Raw genomic sequence first — 20,842 nt, 5'->3', positions numbered from 1 at the left:
CTACGTTTCACCTGCATTCTTCCCCCAGAGCCTCCTTGCTCCCTGAAGGTTTCCTTTCCCCAGGCTGTTCCCCTCCTACCCCACTCCAGCCCTCTTCACAAGTGCACAAAGAGCTCTTACTTGTTGATTCTGTCAGGGAGCTCATGTGAAAGTCTGCAATAAAACAGAAATAACAGGTTTAAGGTAACTGGTTTAAGGTTAGATGCCCAGAGTCAACACACTACAAACTGGCAGACTAGCAATGTGCTCAGTAGCCCCACAAGAAATGTGGACCCAGAACCAACCCACTGACAATGTTCCCAAGCCCAGGAAGTCTGGGCTGTGAAATTCTGTAGACAACCCTTATAGATGTGAGCAGAACTCAAAGCACAACCTATGCTGGGTTGTTATTCTGTTTAAGAGAAGAAAATCCAATCGATACATTCCTAAAAATTCCTCCTGCCAAAACCAGTTAAGTGCCTGGGAGTGAATAGCTGGCATTTAACTGACAAGTAAGTGTTTTAATAAAAGAACCTCAAATGCCTAATTGAGACAGGTATTCAAGCGTCACAAAACCCCATAAAAATGAATCTTGATTAATTATCTTGGTGCTTTTGGCTAGCAGACTGCAAAGCACCAGGAGTAAGAGACATTGGCAATGAAGACGAAGTGGACCTTGCAGAACGCTGTGAGCAATGCTTACTGGCCTGCTACTGTCAGCTTCCCCCAGCCACTTCACAAGTTTTTGGTGCAGAACACTAATTTTTTGTTAGCTTCTTGTTAGTATGCTGCTGCTTTTGTGTGTCTAGACTGTAGCACACTTGGAAATTAAGGTGGCTGTGAATACTTCACAGTTGGAGGCTAGCCACAGACAACCATCACTCCCACGGTGACTTTTATTATGTTGCATTAAATCTCTTCTGTAACCACTCTAAAGTCAAAGGGAGCCATGCACCTAACTTGTCTGAGTATTTGAGAATGCCCACCTGTGTGAACTGGCAGTAAAACATTTATCTGATTGTACAAGACAGACTGACTCTTGCCAGGGGTGAGTGACCGGAACTTTGCCTGTCTGGCAAGGCCTCTCACACTGGATAACTGAAGCTACCATGGAAAAAAACCCTCAGACACTATATCCTCAGCAGTCATTGATGATTTTGAGGCATAAATCACAGAGTTCGGTCACCTTCCTCTAGGCTGGAGGGAACCATAAAAGCCCCCTTGTTGAGTCCCTTCAGGGTTCACTGGTGCCACAGCATCCGTGGGCAATGTGGTACATCTGACTCTGTCCCAAGAGGGAGGACGTGACCCACCAGCATGTCCTCAGTGTCCCAGCTGTACCAGTCTGGGAGACTGGAGAGGAAGCAGCATGAAGGCAGCCATAACTCCAGGCAGACACTGAGCCTCTGCCCTCAGTGCCTGGGGCAGCAGTGCTCCTCCTCTGACCAGGGTCCCCAGGGAGTAACAAATCAACTCTTACACCCTCGCTGCACTTTCTGTGCCGTGGACTGATGCTTTGCACAAAGACAGCTGGAGCTGTAATATGAGGGAAGCACATTATTCTACTGCTGTTAACATACTCTTTGAAAACCAGAATGACTGCTCTTGTTTCTCCTTCTCTCTGTACCCACTGGGGTGTAAATAACCACTTTTGCTAATAATATATGTGTCAAAGATTTAAATGCATTTTAATCACAAACATGCGTGAAAAGCCAAGTACTTCAAAGTTAGCAGTAAAAGTTCTTCTTGAACATACTAGATATTAGTCATGCTAAGTAGTCTGAACATATACAGTTATCTCACCCTGGCTTCTTAGGATCCAGAGGGGACTTTTTCCCCTAAGCTTTTTATCATCTCATAATCCATCTGCAGAAAGCAGTGTTACCTTGCTCAGAGAGGATCTCTGTGACTATTCATTAAGCAATGCTTATAGCATGTTTGGGCAATATTAATGACAAGAGCCAAGGAAAAGCTCGGAAGTCAATAGCTTGCCTGTGAAGGGAGGTTTGGAATGACACAATACAGAACGCAGCAGGAGATATACCTGGCATTAAGGAAACATGCATATATTACATGATTGCTTCTTATGCCAATACTGCCTTTCCTTCAGCCTATAAGGAATGGGATACCATGGAAAAAATAACAAGTATTCTACACAGCAATGGCTGAACAAGCAAATGGGAAAACCCTGTGTGTGCACATTCTTGGAGAAAGGCAGGAGACATTGTCAAGTTTTACAAATAGGTCACTTCTCTATGAAACTTCAGACCTTGTCTCCCAACCCTGAGGAAAGTTAAGCTTTCCTAAGAAACCCCCCCCCCCAATATCATAATTATACATTTTCCCATAACTTCATTCTTGCAAAAAAGATTGAACCATCTTGGCTCAATTTAGAGCAAATAAATACATAGAAAAAAGCTAGTCAAGCCCAAGACTGATATCCAGGTTCATCAAAGACTTGAGGTTTGTCAGAGGTATAGGCTCTGTGAACAGGAAAGGTCAGGCAACCTGCAGTTCAGTACCCAGAGGCACAACTAAAACCCATGCTGCTGTCCTGGCTGCACCTTAGCACTTCAGTAAAACCAGATAGCAGAAATTACCCCAGGTAGGAAACATGATAGCAGACCCCTACCCTTTTTTCAAGGACTGTAGGAACCATCTGAGTCTTGGTCATTTTTTAAAAACTGCATGTATCTACACCATAAAACTACAAGCTTCTTTCCCAAAGGTGTCTTCCAGATTCTGCTAGAACATGAAAAATTAAACAGGAAAAACCTTGTGCCCTTCTCTCCCTGCTCACAGTATGCAAGCAAGGCACCAGCTCACCCTCTGTTCAGAGACCACTCAGCCCTGCCACACAAACAAAGCTGTGCTTATCAGAGAGGGTCAGCAGGGAACGTAATTTTGCATTTTCTAAACAACCATCCAGTGTTCTTTTAGGTGTGGGAGGTCACATGTTGCTGTTCTACAGGATAAGAAGGACAGAAGGAAAGGCAGCATTTTGCTTGCTGACAAAGTTACCATAGTTGTTCTAGCTGCCTGTTCAGATCTTACCACATCCTTTGGGGCTGAGAGTTAGGGGACAGATGCTCTGTGTAAATAACCTGGGAAGATTTCCAGATTCATCATGAAAAGTGAGGTGTGCAACACTGGCTGTGCTGAGTCCTCAGTGTGCAGTAAGGAGGACAAGGATAAAAAATCTGGCATGCAATGATTATTTGATTTGAAAATACCTGCCTGAGTCAGTTCAGCGCTGGTTAGAAGCCTGACAGATGGAGAAAGAGACCAATAACTAACCTCTCCCCACTCTGCTCTCCAACAACTACTACCTAAGCAGCCTGGATACCCTGCAGTTTGCTGCTTGTGTTTTTGGAAAGCAGACACAGGAAACTGTGTTCACTGGCAAAACAAATGAATACATTTGGCTGATTACTCAGAGGGGATACCACAATATAAATCAAAGCAAAATTAAGAACTTTAAAAAACCCTCCATGCCCTGACCATGCTATAGATCTGTAATTGTGTTAACTGAGGCTTTGCTGTGTTTTGCATCTCCGAGATGCTCTGATTTTTGTGTCTCTCTTACTTGTGTAGAAGCTGAAGATACAGTGGGCAATTTTTAGCTAATCTCACTATCCAGAGTTCCTACACAGGTTGTGTACAGAGAGTCAAACCCTTCTTGTCTTACTCACAAGAATTTTTCTTAGGAGATGCCTCCTTTGAATCAAGTGAGTAGGATTTATAATTGGAGGAGTTCAATAAAGACATCAATAGATGCAGCAGGTTGATTCATCTGAAAGTTTATTATAATAGATCATTTTATCTTACCATGCTGCTGGGTGAACTTAAGCTCATACTGCTTTATGGATTTTTTTTGTTGTTTAGGTCACAGAAGAAAAAGCTACAATACCTGCAGTTTCTCAGATGTATTTAGACTCTCACTGATTCATTAAATCTCTGATTTTTCATTAATTTAACATAAGGAGAAAATAAAATATTAGCAAGTAATCCTCTGTGGAGGTGGAGGATGAGTAGGAGGTATATTATACATGACAACCAAAGTTAAAGAAGTGCATGTGTCAATGGCATGCATGCAGTTTGCTCTCTTTGCTAAAAACAGTCCTTATTGCCTTCTCTAGCCTGGGTGAGCACTGTGCAGCCCCTCCTCCATGGCTGGTTGTTTCAATCTTCTTTAATACACCACTACTGTTCTCTGATGTTTATCCAAGCTCTTTCCTAGGCTCCCCACTCATTTCAGTCGCTCTCCAGCTCCCTGTGGTACTCCTCCCACACCCTGATCTCTTGGCATGGTTGATGGGAAATTTCTCTTCAAAATGTCCTTCTTTCTTTTTCTGCAGCAAGAAAGGAAATTTTCACCAAAATGGCAAATTTTTTTTTAAAATGGAAAATTGTCACAAAACTAAATATATTATTTTGCATTGAAGTTAGCCAACTGAATTATTTTGGTTGAGCAAAGCAAATAGAAATGTTCTGGTCTGGATCAGTTTGACATTAATTTGTCTGCCCCTGAGCTCCCATGCAGAAGCTGTAGCTTGGGTGCCTTTGGCTGGCAAGCTGCTCTAAACCTTATGGGCTGCAGCACCAGCCCCACTGTACATATCAGCCTCTGCGGTGGTCAACAAAAATATCCCCTTGAATGTGAAATTTCAAAGATTTGGGAAGAAATAATCTAATGGCAGTGAGACTAAGCATTTCTGCTAGTCTCAGCACAGAACAAAACAAATGGCTTCACACTTGCTTTGCTTTTAAACTTATTAGGGTGCAGCATATGGCTTCCCATGGCCCTGAGCGATTGCACACAGGAGAAGAAATCTGTTTAGAGGGAATCAAAACATTTTTTCTTCAAGTCTGTAACATATGCAGAAAATAAGAGAGCAAGGGTGGTCTAAAGGTGCACCCATTTGGGATAAGCTACCTCACTCATTAAGGTGAGCAATGGAATCTCTTGTGTATTTAAGCTGCAAGAAAGAAGCTAGTGCTGTGAGGAGACAGGAAAGGTGCAAACATGGAAACCCTGGTGCGGTAGGAAGCGATTTTGAAATGGCAGTTTTATAGGAACTCAGAGTGCTGGCTGTGCCAAGCACTAGACTGACTCCCGCTGGAGAAACGGGCCCTTTCTTTCACAGCCAGGCAAAAATACAGTCCTGACATCTTGGGTAGTCCCCGAGATCAAGACGATTTATTGGTTTTACAGCAAAGTGAGCTGAGTAAAATGATGACTTTTTCAAACAGACCCAAGGAACATTGTAAAACTTTCTGGGCAAATTTTAAACGTAAAATGTAAATGTAATAGGTAATTCAATACACATGATCCGTAGCTTTATATGTATTACAATTTAATTTTAACATGCAGACTTTACCTGTGTGGGAGAACCTTTAATTAAAAGCATAGTAATTTACCGCATTGTTGCAGTGTACCAATAGTAAAGTTTCCATACCATGCACATGTCTGCCCAAAGACACAAAACCTAACAGGATAATCGAGTAATTACAGCTCACATCTGCATATGGGCCACAGGCTTATTGAAATAATTGCAAGAAATCCACTCTAAATCAGTGGTCCTGGATTAAAAATGAGAAAATCCTAACTTTCTTAAAACGTTTATTATTACAACATCTTTTTGCACGCTTCTAAGCATTTCAGTGCATACTGAGCATATGATATTACTTCAGTTTTATATCCAGTCCTTTCCTCTATGAGGAAAAATCCCAGTACATGCACATACTTATCTCCCACAAACACGATCCAGAGGTTGTGAAAAGAGTCTTGTATCCCCTGGGGGATGTTAAACGTTAATAACGATTGGGGTACGTAAACAAATCAGTGTCCTTATTGGATTTAGACACATGTAGCTGAAAGTAAGTACTGAGTAAAATTAAGGCTCAGAAGATCTTAAAAAAACCTGAATAAGTGGTTCATCAAAATCTACAAAAGTTAAGCCAGCTAGAAGCACAATAAATGATAACACATATGACCTGGCATCTACATTCACTACAGTGTTGCTTAGTAGATAAATACACCAAAACATACCCTGAAAACCAATAAAACTAGACGGGAGTTAGGAAGGATTCATATCTTTTTTGACCCCTGCATGCAACCATGTTGTGCTTTGAACAATGTCATCTAATTGGTAATATGCATTAACTTGCCCTCTAGATATTATTAACAGTTGTAAAAATTATAGCTGCTTTCTCCTTCGTCCCCTTCGCTTTGCAGCCAGAAGATTTATCTCAATGACCTCTTCTAGCAGTCAATGCTACACAATGATCACATACAACACATATAAAGACTGCTATTATCTTCTGTGAATTATGTCCTCCTGTAACGACACTGAGTATTCCAGCTGAATGTTTTGAAGTTCACTTATCACTCATCATATCTTTATAGCTAGATGACATGGATGCAGCGTACCCTGCATGAATAAATAGGTGGCCCTCATTCCAGGACAATGCACAAGTGAAGAAGAGATTAAAATGTTTTGCACATTTTTAACTGTTCATATAGGATAATAGAGTGTATGTTTTCAGGACTTACCTGGGGTTCCATGAGCAGAGGTGGGTTTTTGTAGGGAAGTTGTAGAAGACAAAGACCATCCCATAGTAGATGAAGCATCCAAACTCCCATTTGGTGCCAGATGTGTTCCACTTTCTTGTGTAGCTGGAAATGAGACAGACATCCAAGTAAGAACACCCTAGATTCTGCACCATTCCCCAGACAAATGCTCCCACCATCACTGAAGCACAACAGCTTCTGATAAGCACATGGCACGCAGTGAACCATCCCTACAGAGTTGTTACTACTGGCATAGATAAGGCACATCCTAGCATCAGCAACAGCCTCACAACTGTGCAAGAAGACAGCCTAGAGCTTTGATTTGGGAGCCCAAGTTAACTAGAGAATCTTGCACCAAGAGCAATGTAAGAAGAGAGAAGCTCACTTACTGCCGTCTGGTTTTAATCTTAGAAAAAAAAAATATGCAAGTTTCAGTCACAATTGTCACATAATGTGATATTGTAAAAAGTTGTAGGGACTGTCAATAAGCACAGAGTTAATTATTTCATTCTGTGCTGGTAAGGTCTAGGAAATAATATATCCCTACAAATTAAGGTATAAAAAATTAAAGTGTCTTATTTCTACTCTCACACAGTCAACAGAGGATCAAAATCACCTCTGACACAAGATTTACAGCCCAAGGTGATTCCTTGGGCGATGCAGGGCATGGCCTGAGCCTGTGGAACTGAAGGTCATCAAATAACAGTGAGAAAGAATTTAAGCTGTTTCAGCACAGCTGATAATTCCCACCTCTATGCTCAAACCTCAGCATAACAACAAGCAAGACAGTGCCTACTGAATAAAACATAGGGGTGCCCCAGAGTAGGGTTATACTTCCTTTCTGATATAAATCAGAGATGCAATCGAACTGTAAACTGTTTTTGGTGCCTCTTCAAATGAATTTCAAACACTGGAACTAAAACAACTTCAAGACATGTTTTAGACAACATAAGCACATGATACATGTGAATGATAAGGAACACCTCATCACATGCTTTATTCAGAAACTCTGATTACTACTTTGGCCCCTCAAAGAACTCTTTCCTCAGGAAAACAACCCTAAGACCCGAAGTCCTACTACTACACACCTTGAACTTGGGCCTTCCCTTCCCCTTTTGTTTATTAAATGCAATACCTTGGAGAGGCAAGCTTCAAAAATCACTGAGCTGAGAAGGAGTGAGCTGAAGCCACTGGTGTCAGGGGACTCATACAGCTTTGCAAACTGAGAGGAGGTGGACAGCCATGGATGGTATCTTTGAAGATCAAGGTATTGGAAGGAAGCCACAGTGAAAATAATACTAAACAAGCTTAAATGCTTTAAAGTTTCATTGGGATTCTACTGAATTAGAAGCTTAATTTCACTGTCAGCACCCTCCAGAAACCTCAGCATTTGCACCCCTTCAAGATGCAAGCCTAATCTGCAGTAGAGATAAGAGTAAAATGTCTCTCTCTACATCATTTTTTACTGCATTCTCCTCACAGAAGCTTTGAATGAAGCTATAAAGGCTAACTTTTCCCACTTTGGGGTCTTACTGCAGCTGCTTCGTATTCAGATTTTAAAGTTTTAATTTTAACCTGAGATCAATTTAATTAAAAAAGCAAACAATCCAAAAAACCTCCTTCCCTCTTTAAGATGCATGGGCTTGTAGCAGTAACAGCAACCATCTTGTGTGTCTCCTTTATTGGAAGTTACTAAAAGCTTGCATGGGAAATTAAAAGTAAAGCAGAAAAACAGCGAATCTTCATGTGCAGAGACATTTGAACACAAATACGCTTTGTGAATGCTGCAAATCAATCAGGTGTGTGGGAGAAACGGGGAGGGAGGCAGCCAGTTGCCTTGTAACCCTGCAGAGAGCTGTTTTCCCATGGGGATCACACATTCCAGGCGTCCTATCAGTCCTGGCAGCAGCCCAGCCCTGGGTGCTCCTCCTGTGCTTGGGAGCTGCGAGAACAGATTGTTCTCGAGAACACGGGCTGCGCGCTGGATATGCCTCGGCGGGGGATCAGGAGGGGAGGGATGCTAGCATTCCCATTTCGTGTTGTTTTGGGTTTTTTTAATTCATTCTGGATAAGATTCTTCCTGCAGCGCAGGGGTAGCACCAGATCTGACTCACGTCGTTACCTGGGGCTTGGCATGCAGCTTGCTGCACTTATTTCAGCAGACTGCAAAACCAGCTCCCCGCTCCCGGTGTCAAGGGGAGAAGTAGACGTGCTGTGCAACAAAAGTCTGTGTGACAGTTTTCACCATTTCCAAGATAAAAAATGCAACCTGTCAGGGAAGGTTCCCTTAATTCCACTGTACCACTCTTAAGATTAAATCCTAGCAACCCAATTCTCTGCTGACTTGTGGCTTTGAAGTGGTTTTTAAGCAGCATCTAAGCCTTACGCCTGGGACACAGCATAGGCTTCACCATCGACACACTTAGCAGACAGAACAGCTTCTGCGCCGAAAGCCTGTGGGAGCAGAGGCATCGGCATCCAGCCGCTGCTCAAGCGTGCAACGGCAGCACTGACAGCACAGCACGCCTCCTAGAAATCTGTCTTTTCGGTAAATCACATAACTCATATCTATGCAAGGTTTAATTTGATCTCAACAGGAGGAGACAGCGCAAGTCCTCGGTGCGGTGCCCGTGCTCTGCGCGGGCACACGATGACTCAGTCCTGCCGTCCCCACTGACACATCGCTGCAGTCATTCATCACGCTCCGGCTCAGCCGGCTGCAGCCAGGATCCCTGCCTGCCTGGCAGGGGGAGGCCTGGGCTCACAGAAAAGCAGCACGGCAGAGGAGGGCGGCTGCTGCTGCTGCAAAAGCACCCACATCATCGCTTAATGGGCTTGTTGTCAACAGCAGATTATGAATAAAAATGGCAAAGCAGTAAAGACTGTAAAATAGCTGTCCGAATGGGGCTGATTGCTGCAGCAGCAGAACTCCCTGGTGATGATGCAGCTCTCCCTGCTGACATTTTGATACGGTAAATGACAGCGTGTTAACACGTATTTGTCAAAGGGATAATCAACAACAGGGAGCCTAAAGCTTCTCTGCAAAGCATCTGAGCCTTAGGTATTTCCTTGCTTTTTGTGCTCTGATAAACTCTTCATTTTCTTTAACCAGCTGAAATTCAACACTTGATCTTGGGATGATTTTCTACTTAACCTACATCTAATCCACATATATTTTGGCACTTCCCAAGAGTACTTTGTATTTTCTTTAAAGCAGGCTGTTACCTAACTAGCTTTGACATCATAACATGCTTCAAGTAAGCAGCAAATACTCTGTACAAACCCTATGCACCACAAAGAACATAGGCATCTGTATGTGCGTTAAAGCCATACTTGGCCAATCAGTGAATCAAGGAATCACCTTTACAGGGTAGAAGGAACTGCACCCAAATGAATAAACCTTCTCCCTTGAGCTGGTTTCTCTAGCATAATCACACACATAGGCCTAGCCCCTGTAACCAATAGCCTAAGAAACTATTTGCATTAATGATTGTATTCATGAAACACCCAAAAACCTACTCCTTCTTGTAATTTAACACCTTGGGTGCTAACCTTGCATAAGATGCTTTCTCTGTATACAAGGGAGGAAGAACACCATCTTTTGTTGCATTTCTTTTCATGTTCTCTTTGATAACTCCAAGTGTTACAGGATATAAAATCCTGATTGCAGATGCAGATGGCATTGTATAAATTCTTGTTTTCTGTCCTGAGCTGCACAAGTGAGGTCATTCTTTTGACTAAATGTGAGCTATTAGATTTGGCCCCTAATATAAATAAATAAGGAAGTTAAGGAGACAAGTCTGATTTCTGGCTTTCAATATAATAAACAGGGCAGGAGGACAAAGGTGGTGAGATTGTACATCTGGCCTGCACAAAAAAAAGAATATAAAGACTTAAAAAGCAAAAAAAGACAGTCATTTGGATTATTTCATAGCATGTGGAGCACTGGGGGCTTCTCCTGAATTTATAACAAAAGGTGACAGGAACCACAGAAATTGCAGAGGAGACAGGAAGCCCTGTCAAATCTCTGCTGCATGAATGCAATCATTTGCTGAAGCTTTTATCAGGGATTGAAGCAGAGAAAGTGATGGCCTCCATTACAAAATGACAGAGGCACCTGCTTTTTCTTAAAAATCAGGTGTAGTAAAAGTAAATTTTGAAGTGTCACAAAGACACCACCAATTTCTGCCTCTGTCCTAGTCAGCCAGCTCAAAGAGAGGGAGAAGAAAGGGCTAGTGAAAAAGAAAAAGAGGAAGTACACAGCTTTAATCTCCTGTCCATTTTGAGAGCAGAAGTCTTGCCAGGCCTGTGCTTATTTCAGGGAGCATGACTCCCCTAGCCCTGCACTGCTGCTGGAGATGCTGGAAGGGCTGGGAGGGTGCAGTGATGCCAGCAGCACCTCACCATGCCAATGCACAGGGTGGAAACAGAGATGGCTTTAGCCACCAGTCAGACAGTGCTTAAGGGGTCTGTGGGATTTCTACAAGGGCTGGCCACACATCTGCACAGCCCCTGTGCCCTGTCCCAAAGCCACAACCTTGTGTCCCATCCTCCCCTTTTATGCTGAAGGCAAGGCTGTGACTTTCTTGAAAGGTAGATGAGAATTTTGTTTTAAGAAACATTTACATTCTTTTCCACAGACACAATTTTTCTATATGCTCCTTAATGTTGAAAGAAAATCTAAAGTATTTTACTGCAGGGCAGTCCCCAGTGTCTTCTTTAATTTTCCTGTTTACAAAGAGGAGAGGCAGGTAAGCCCTGATTTAGGTTCACTTATCAACCATTTTAAACACAAAGTTTTGCAGGTTTTTTTTAGCTTAAATGAGGATTTTCAAAACCAAATCACATCCCAAGCAACTAGGGACTGAACTCTAGCCAGTGGGAAGAGAACACAGGAGGAAAATAGGAGGCGCGTTGGTGAAAACCGCACGCCCAGGTCCATGGTACCTCCAGCACCATCGTAACGCCAGCACCAGTTTTTCAGGGCATCAGTGCAGAGCAGTGGCCAGAGCTAAGCTGCACTGGCAGGAATGCCTTTCCTCGTTAGCTTTCCTTTCCCTGCTGGGAGTGCTACCTGTCACCAAAGTTTAGTTCCAGGTGACTGTGCTGCTTCAGTACCCACAAGTCAGGAACATCTACCAAACCAAAAAGACTAGGAAATGCATCTGTGATGAGATACACCATGCCGTGGGCTTTTGACAGGCCCACAGGGTCACAAATGCAAGCTTAAAAATATTCGTTGTGGCCTTCAATATCACTTCAGCAGCTTGTGCATTGGCCACACTGTGTCCTGTGACTCCCCGATACTGGCATTTAAAAGCCAAGGCAAAACACAAAAGACATGGGGCTGATGATCAAACTACTCCCTACACCAAGCACAGCAGGAAAGCTGCAGCAGTAGATGTAACCACTAAGTGAAAGGGTAATTGTCCAAGCAGCTTAGCAGGCTCTGGTCCATGAGGGGTAGCTTTAAAGGAGAATTTTCACAGAGAAAGCATGTAGGCTGCTTCATGTTTAGACTAAAGAAGAGAAGACTGAGAGAGGATCTCATTAATGTACACAAGTATCTGGAGCGTGGGTGTCAAGAAGGACAGGCCAACCTCTCTTCAGTCATGCCCTGTGATAGGACAAGGGGCAATGGATGCAAACTAGAGCACAGGAAGTTCCACCTCAACATGAGAAAAAACTTCTTTACTGTAAGGCTTACAGAGCACTGGAACAGGCTGCCCAAAAAGGTTGTGGAGTCTCTGGAGACTTTCAAGACTTGATCTCCAGAGGTCCCTGCCTTCTAACATCCTGTGATTCTCTGATTCTGTGATTCTTTTTAGGCAAGAAAACCAAGGGAAGTCAAGTTCTAGTCATTTGTCACAGTTCAGTATGCTCTAAATACCAACTTTGAGAACATTGGTGTATCACTGACAGCTGAGTTAAATATCTGGAATATTTTTTAATATTATTTTTTTAGTCAATTAAGTATAAAGAATGTAGTATTTCAAAGCTCTGATTCAGCAAAATACTTGAATCAATATTTACACTGTAGTTCACAGATGAAAGGAGGAGATGGAATTTCATCTTGAGTTCACTGAGCTCCTTTTGGATATTACTGTACTTGTTTAAATTAATCCAACTACTTGCTGGATACATGGGATTTAAGAAAAAAAAATATCTTTTTCTAGAATCAAATCCTAAGATTGAGGTATTTCCTAAGATTGGTGCAGGGCAATTAGTACCAGCTCTCAGCTTTCAATACTGGGACTCATAATAATACAGAACATAATTAACAGTAGCATTGTAACATATATCAAAATAAAAATAAAGGGGGCTGTTCTGACACCACTCTTATCACACAGAATAATTTATTTTTAATGAAATAGTTATTAAAAAAATCAAAATTGCAGAAGAAAACAAAAATTAAACCCCTTCCAAATATATCTCTCTCAATTACAGGGAGATTCAAATCCATGTAATGACTTTGTGTCACCTCCACTACCAATTAAAGGTATAATACTCTTTTTGTAAGATTGTAGGGCAAGATTCATAAAAGATATGTAATATGGTAGGATGAATAGCTCTGCTTCCTCAAACCTCCAAATCCATAACCCAAACTACTCTTTTTTACCTCCTTTTATTGCTCTGCAGCATTTTACAGAAATGTAGCATACAAAAAAATCAGAAATGTCTCAATGAAATTATCACTTACTATTTGTTGTGCTGCCACTTTTAGATGCTGCTGTGGTGGTCTCTTTTACTGATGATTGCGTTGTTGTACCTTGTGTTATTTGTTGTGTAGTACTATGTGAAGAAGGCGTGACACCTAATAAAGAAGTGACATTCAATTTATTTCTTCAATTTTCCATACAGACATATGTACACACACAAAACACCTTGCTTGCTCTTCTTGCAGACTAGTTTTAAATTAGGAAAATAATATTCAATTTAAATTGCAGATCAAGAGGGACAGGACTCCCTTTGCTGCAGAGAAAGCCACTCCCTGTCCCAGAGGTGGGTTGTCCCACTAACAATAAGCCTGTGACAATGCAGTTACAAGGCCTGCCTTGAGACTGACCAGCAGGAAGCTCCTCTGCACCCCTGCAAGGCTTCACCAGAGTTCACTATCTGTAAAATAAATTTCCAAGCCAAAAGGTGCTGCTGCTGAACAACCACTGAAACAGCATCAACAATTAGCTCAAATAAACTTTAACTTACTAGTTATGATGGATTCAGGTGTAGGTCTGACTGCAGCTGTTGTCAGCACTGACACTTGTTGTTGCAATGATGTTGCTTGTGAAGTTGATGCTTTCCCAGCTTCCGTTACTGCAAGAAAGGCAGTCATCAGAAAGGCAAATCTTTATTAATTTGTTTTATCATGCATAAAGAAATATCCCATACCTCTAGGTGCCCTCCCTCACAAAGGCAGTGAATTTCTGTTGAAGTCTGGCCCTTACAGAGCTTTCTTACCTACACGATTTTAAAGAGGATTCAAAGTGTGTATTGTTGGTACCAGAGGGAAGGTTTAGCCTGGGGACAATCTAGAAGTTGCCCACTGCAAGTTAACAGCTGTACCTTCCAGTCATCCGCTAAGGAAGAGATGTGTGCTAAGTTTCACTTAGAATAGCAGTGCCCCAAAGAATGGCCCTCCCTGTGAGCTTGTTCCACACCCACAAAGTGCTTTAATCTTACAGTGGGCTTCTGATGCTTTTCTCATAAGCATAAACATACTGTTTACCCTTCTTTGACAAAAAGCTGAGAGAGAAATTTCAGTGAGACATTTGAAGAGCTCATTCACTATGAGGCATTGGGCTTTTTTTAAAATGCCTTTGAAACAGACGTGAACATCAGGGTTTTTGAAACATAAAAGAACTCCAACACAATTTGAAATTGAATCATTCTTCTGCTCTAATAAACATAACATACGCATACTTCACCTGGCTGCATTTTATTCACCTCCATTACTAGCATTTCAAGTTGATACATAATTATTGTCTCAGTGCTTTCAGCTCCAAAACAGACTCATTAATACCTCTAGTTATCAAAAAATATAATTCTGTGTCCAAGTTGTTGTTTTTTTCTCTCAATTTATTAGATGCAGCAGTCTTCAATATTCAGACTGAAAAGGAGTCAATATTTAGCTCACATGAATGATACATGGTCAATATTGATTTTTCGTAACTACAAAGCTACAAAATATAACAGAACAGAATGTGTCAGTCAAAGCTGTAAACCAGAACCACAACTTTTATCATATGAACCAGTATCTTCTGTGCTGAGTCTTCATAATTTTAGGACTTCAAGTGTGATCTAGTAAAAACAATTCCCAGAGAGAACACAGTTCCTGAAACTGAGCAGACTGGTGCCACTCCCTTACTCCCAAAAGTCAATCTTGACATCAATAGTTTCAAGAAGTTACCAATAGCATGTTTGCAAGTGACAGCTTTATGTACATGTATTCTTTCCAACTAACTGAGACCAAAAATTGGCATATTTGTGTGATTCTTTACTAGTAAAGTCCATTTCCTCTTCCATCACTCTACACCCATCAAATCAGCTACTCCTGCTGCCCAGTTCCTTAACTGATGCTGTTACCCAAATTATTCTGAATCTGATGACTTCTTGAACTATAAGTCTTAGCTGATTTTTAAATATCTGATCACACTTGAACCACTCCTTGAGAGCACAGTAACTCACAGAATTTCAGCTTTCTTCACCTGAAACAAAAAATACAGCCTGCTGAAATTAACCTTCTCCTTACTAAAAAACCCTCAATCTTTTCTTCTCCAAAGACTTTTATAAGAAGCTTAGGGAAATACATTGCTCTACAGTCACCTTATGTTAAATAAGTTACCTAATTTCTCCCAGAATTTGGAAAAATTAAAAACTAAAAAAGCAAAGGGAGCTTCAAAATACTAGATAACAGTGAATCTGAACTCTTACCCAATTTTGATGTTGTCGCAGAAACAGATGTTCTGACAGTACTGGTTGAATTCTCATTTTCTGAAATAAACACAGAAAGAATCACATTACCTCAGCCATCTTCCAGATGTGGTTAGCACTGTGTAGGCATATAAGGCAGAGAGCAGCATGGACCTTCCTGGAAAATCCAGTTCAGAAGTCTATTAGCAGAAGCAATCAAATTATACAGCTGTGCCATCAACTATTTAAAGGTGTATCCTAAATCTCTTAGCTTTGCCCTCACTGCTGTAACGGGAGCATCTGCTACAGCCACCTTCCTTGGACTGTGGGTTGTTTTCCAACAGGTATTATTGTCTTCAAGATTATCCTCGTAAAAAACCTGGAGAAAGTAAAGGTTTATTTGCAAGTGCCTCCTCTGACCGACTACAACCACAGTTGCTCTAGGTCTTCAGCGTGGAGGATTAGCTAAAATAACTGGCTGCAAGAGCAAGCACTCATTCTCCTGCCTTGGAGGGACAAAACTGGACTAGCTCCCTGCTAGTACAAGCACTTAAGGAAGAGTTTTCAGCATCACGCTAATCCTTATATGCAAGGGGAAGAAAAGAAATCACAGAACAGGGCTCAGGAAGCACTAAGGTGAGGAATGACTGACTTTCCCCACTGGTCTCAAGGCAGTGCTCCAGCTGTTGAGAGTTTTACTGTAGTAAACTATGCCAATTTAAAAAAATCTTAGGTCAAGTTAGTAAGTGAAAATCTCCAATATTACAAAACAAAAAGACTGGCCCCAAAGCCCCCTCCACTAAATCAAAACCAATATAATTTCTATGTCTTCTGGCTGTGCTGAAAAGTAGTAACAGCATAACTCAAATGGAGTTTTGGCTTCAAGTAAGATTTTCAGTCTTAGGTCTATGGTGCCTGTATTTTTCTAGTACAAGAAGTCAAGAGGTGATAAAAACACATTCAGTCAGAAACAGTGGCATTTCACAACCATTTTACACAGCTGTGAGACAAGGTTGGGTACATCTGGGGACAAAGAGATCAGCTCTGCGACTGAATGGGAGAGGAAAATGGCACAGACACAGACTAATTCCTCAGTTCTTTCAGGTTTGGAGTGTGACATCCCGTCATGCTGCACTCGCATGCTGTAATAGAGACATCACAAAACTGACTCAGGACAACATGTCACTATTCTTGTGTGATTCCATTCATGGTAATATATGCTGGCATTCTCTCTTTTTTTGGCTACAGGGCAGAACAGTCAGCTTTGTTCCCTTTGCTCAGCATGCTGTCCTCTGATAAATATTTCATGAGCACCACCTGAGGCCTGCCAGAGTCACAGATCTAACCTAGAAAAAAAACTCATACATAATACAATTGCACGAGCTCTGCAGGCACATGTTAAGGCCTACAGATGAGTCCTTAAGACTCCTCTTCAAGCAGGGTAAGGTTTTATCGGCCCTCTTGGCACCCAGTTCTAATGGGTCTCAGCTGAATTGTTGCCCCTCCTCAACGAGCCCCGCTCTCCTGGGCACGCTGCCGCAATGCCTCATCACAGCACGTGCTGGCCCAGTTTGATATGGGTATATCCTATATCAATTTAAATCCACTCCATGTGGGCCTGCTGATGCCCCATCCCTACTCCCTGGGACACATGGATAGAGTCAGGCTATGCACGGCCCTTTGCTCAGTGCATTTTAAATACTGTTTTTCCTGCCATTTAGTTACCCAGTCAGAATAATGATTCATAACTCACACCTGAAATACTTTGAAAACCTGCTTTATCCAAACAGACCAAAAGCAATCTTGTTTCCCTAAATAACAAGCAGTTTTCCATCTGTTCATTCTCATTATGAGCTGCTGACCAAGCTCCTGTAAATCTTCATGCCATGAGGTCACAGCATTAAACCAGAATGTTTTTTCAACAGTGCCTACATTTCATAAGGTTTGTTATAACATCTCTCAATAACTACCATGTCAGTAATATCAGCTAAATGCACTAGCTGGCCAATTAGCTCATTCCCTAACTCCCCACTTAACTAAGCCTGACTTTGTGGAAAGCCCATTGCAATACTTAGTTTATTCATGCTTTAAAGACCTTCCATTTAATAACCATGTTGATAGACTGAGATCTACTCAAAATTTTAAAAAGAAATTAAAAAAAAATTAAGTCACAGTTTTCTTATTATTCTCAATTTGCTGATTTTATCACAGGCTAGAGATGAACTAATGTAAATTTTATTAGCAGAGTAGAATAAACTCTAGTTTTAGGAATTAATTGCTTTTTTTAAACAGTGGATGATTAAGTATACTTTTAAAGCAAATTGAAAGCAACATGCAAAAAAGCTTAAAACTAGCCAGAATTTCAGGGATATTGGTTGATGAAAAGAAGTGACAAAACTGGTGGCCTATTATGTCATCTTATTTGCCATATTAAGATGTGACTAAGGAGAATCCTGTGGAGGATAAAAGCAAAAGATAAAAAATGACTGAGAAAAGAACTATGGCCCATTCAAGACTCTTACTAGACAGAAAGGCTAATTTTTCTGTTTATGTCATATTGGCAACAGTCTCTCATGACGGACAACAAAGTTAGAATTGCATGGTTGTCAGCAACCTAGATGCAGTGATCACTTTGATACAAGAGCACTTCCATGTACTCTTACGTGGGAGTAGCCAAAATCTATTTGACAACTTCTCCTACACACAGACCTCTCCTATTTGCTGTGCTCCCTGGCAACAAACACAGCCAAAAGGTGCAGGCAACCGGAAATGTAGCAACCTTGCCCCTGGAGAGCATGCAAAGAGCTAAAAGGTGCTCACAGGTGAAAGTGGGTTGAATCAAGGAATGATGGTGGTGGTGGTAAGATCCATAAAGAAAAAAAACATATCTAAAAGTAGATAAAAAGGCGAGAAGAAATCAGAACTCAGAGGAAGATAACAGGACAGGAAGATGATGAGAGGGGAAGGGAAGGAAGGCTTGGAGACAGTGAAGACAATAAGGGTGGCAGGGAAAGGTAAGAAGGAATTAAGAAGAGCTTGAAAAACATTTGACCCATGGCCACAAAGCTGAAATGAAAAAAAAAATTTTTTTTTTTTTTTTTCCAGGTTCACAAAATTTCCCTTTATTGTCCTTTCTGGCTTGAATTGAAATGGAACATTTGTTCTGAAATTAAAGCAACCGTGAAATAGCTTGTATCTGGTCTCCAGACACAATTTCAAAATGAAAAAACTGAAACACTGAACTTCCTTTCTTTTTTAAAATTTAGGAGTCCCTGAATTCAGTCAGGGCTGATCAACAGTCATAGTTTTCCTCCAATTGCAGGTTTTGATTTAGGCTTCAGTCTCCAAGGTCTGAGCTCTCTCCTAATTTTTCCCCTCTCTCTCACTTATTATTTTTACCTTTACACTGGGAAGACTAAGTTACACTCGTTTTGACCTTGTGTTAATTAGATGCCTGTCATTACTATAATTAAGACAGAAACAAAGCAGATTGTGTGATACTACATCAGGAGTTCTGTTTATAGAGTAGAGGATACTACAGGGCACAAACAAGTTTAAAACTTCACATGAAACAGCTCATACAGAAGTGAGTGCCAAAAAGTCAAAACAAAAACATTTTTAAAGATTAATAGATTGTTCAAAATATATATTTATTCTATACATTACATGAACTACTGGATTTAAATGCTGTCTGTTTTGGCATGAATATCCAATTTTGAAAAGAAATTATGTTTATGGAAAAGTCACTATCACTACAGAAATTGTGAGTGAAATGGCCTGTTGACATTTTTTCACTTAACCTGCACTAAGTAGAAAGGAGCACATGTTCATACTAAAATCACTCCTTTCAGATGAGCACTGGTGAGGCCACTGCTGAAGTACTTGGCCCAGCTTCAGAAGGGTGTTGATAAGGTTGTTGATTTCCAGAGCAGGGCTTAATGGAGAACCATAAAAATAATCAGGAATCTAGAAAAAAAAAAAATCTCTCAAGAAGGAGTGCAAGAATTGCTTTTGTTTAGCACAGAGAGGGAAAGATTAATAGAAGGCATGATGGCAGCTCTCAAGTAGGTAGCTGCAACAAAGACAAAAGAAAAAATTTCTCATCATGTCCATTGAGGATGAAATTAGAGGCAACAGACAGGGGAAATTTGAACTAGAACCTTTGCAGGTTTTTCAGTGCCTGTGTCAAGCAGATGGTGTAACAGCCAGGCAATACTGTTTTAACCATTTTCCTGATGAGGATGTCAGATATTCCCAATGAAAAAACCAGAGCAATAGCCAAAAGGCTGTAGCTGGGAGCAATTACAAAAGAGGTGTCCTGAGGAAACCTGTCCATGTTAATTCACTGCTTCAAGGCAATAAAGCAGAATCTACAGGTGGCATTGTTATAATTTTTTATTTTATATGTTTTGTTTGTGTGGCCTTGAGCCTTGGCAATTATACACAAGTCATGGAGAAGTCAAAGTTGCTTTCTTGCTTTCTGTCTTTTCACACCATCAGAAATAAATAGCAAACTTTTTTCAGGAAGCAAATGATAGTTCTGTCAGCCCCCACAACCATGATAGAGCCTCCTGTAACAGCTGCTCCAGCAGTATCTGTGGAAAGACTGTACACGTCATTTGACATTTTGTCCTTTCTGGAGAAAGTTATAGCTGTATTCGTGGGAAAAGCTGGTACTGATATCCTCAGAGTTCCCCATGTGTGTACCTGCCGTCTGGCAACGTACACAACTTGTTTACTCTTACATTGGAGATCTGTTATCTATTATGTTTTCTCTTTCATTTTCATTTATTGTTGCTTCATCTCTTCATTCTCCTGTCTGATCTTTCCCCAGGCACAGTCTAGTTCTCGCACTTCTCTTATTTCTGTTTGTACTCCTCATCCATCTCTCTTTCCTGGTTCATGATCTTCCACCCTAAATCCTAAGATAATTGTTTTTTCTTCTTTCAAATGCATTCTTGGGTAAAGGGTCCCACATCCTCCAAATCAAATATAGGTTGCCTAGATGAGTAGGCAACCAGTTTCACAACAACTAGTCATTGCACAAACACTGCTCCCTTGTGCAGAGAGCAGAATCAAGTTTTGAACAGTGCTCAAACTTTATTCAAGTCTTCCAAACAGAACCAAAGTGCACCTAAATACATTAATTTAGGGATCAAACTTAAGTTTTAATTCCTGATGTAGAAATAGGCCTTCTACATGGGCCTTCTACCTGGTGAGGTTTAGCATTTAGGTGCTCTTGGGCTCTCCTCCTCAGTAATGTTCTGTGGAGGCCTAGGTTCCACTTCCAGATGAAAGGGAGAAGACAGAGTGCTATAAGCAGTGTTCGAGAAACCTGGGCTCATTTTCCCAAGATACATACAAAGTAGCTTTAAAGTA

General features: G+C 41.1%; 1 protein-coding gene across 2 annotated transcripts in view; it reads right to left on the bottom strand.

The window, feature by feature from the left end:
• EMCN (endomucin) overlaps positions 1-20,842 on the bottom strand; it is a 53,965-nt gene that overhangs the window by 20,514 nt on the left and 12,609 nt on the right. The window contains exons 2-6 of one of the 2 annotated variants that reach the window (XM_051619402.1): positions 15,485-15,544; positions 13,760-13,867; positions 13,254-13,367; positions 6,536-6,658; positions 121-153 (exon numbers count right to left, since the gene is read on the bottom strand). In XM_051619402.1, coding sequence (XP_051475362.1) covers positions 121-153; positions 6,536-6,658; positions 13,254-13,367; positions 13,760-13,867; positions 15,485-15,544 — 438 coding nt within the window. The remainder of the gene's footprint in view (positions 1-120; positions 154-6,535; positions 6,659-13,253; positions 13,368-13,759; positions 13,868-15,484; positions 15,545-20,842) is intronic. The other variant, XM_051619403.1, reaches the window with a different exon arrangement.

The sequence above is a fragment of the Apus apus genome, chromosome 4, assembly GCF_020740795.1.
Source record: "Apus apus isolate bApuApu2 chromosome 4, bApuApu2.pri.cur, whole genome shotgun sequence".
Classification (NCBI taxonomy): Eukaryota; Metazoa; Chordata; class Aves; order Apodiformes; family Apodidae; genus Apus; species Apus apus.
Note: the sequence above shows the minus strand (reverse complement) of the source record. Positions and strands in the feature narration are given on the sequence as shown.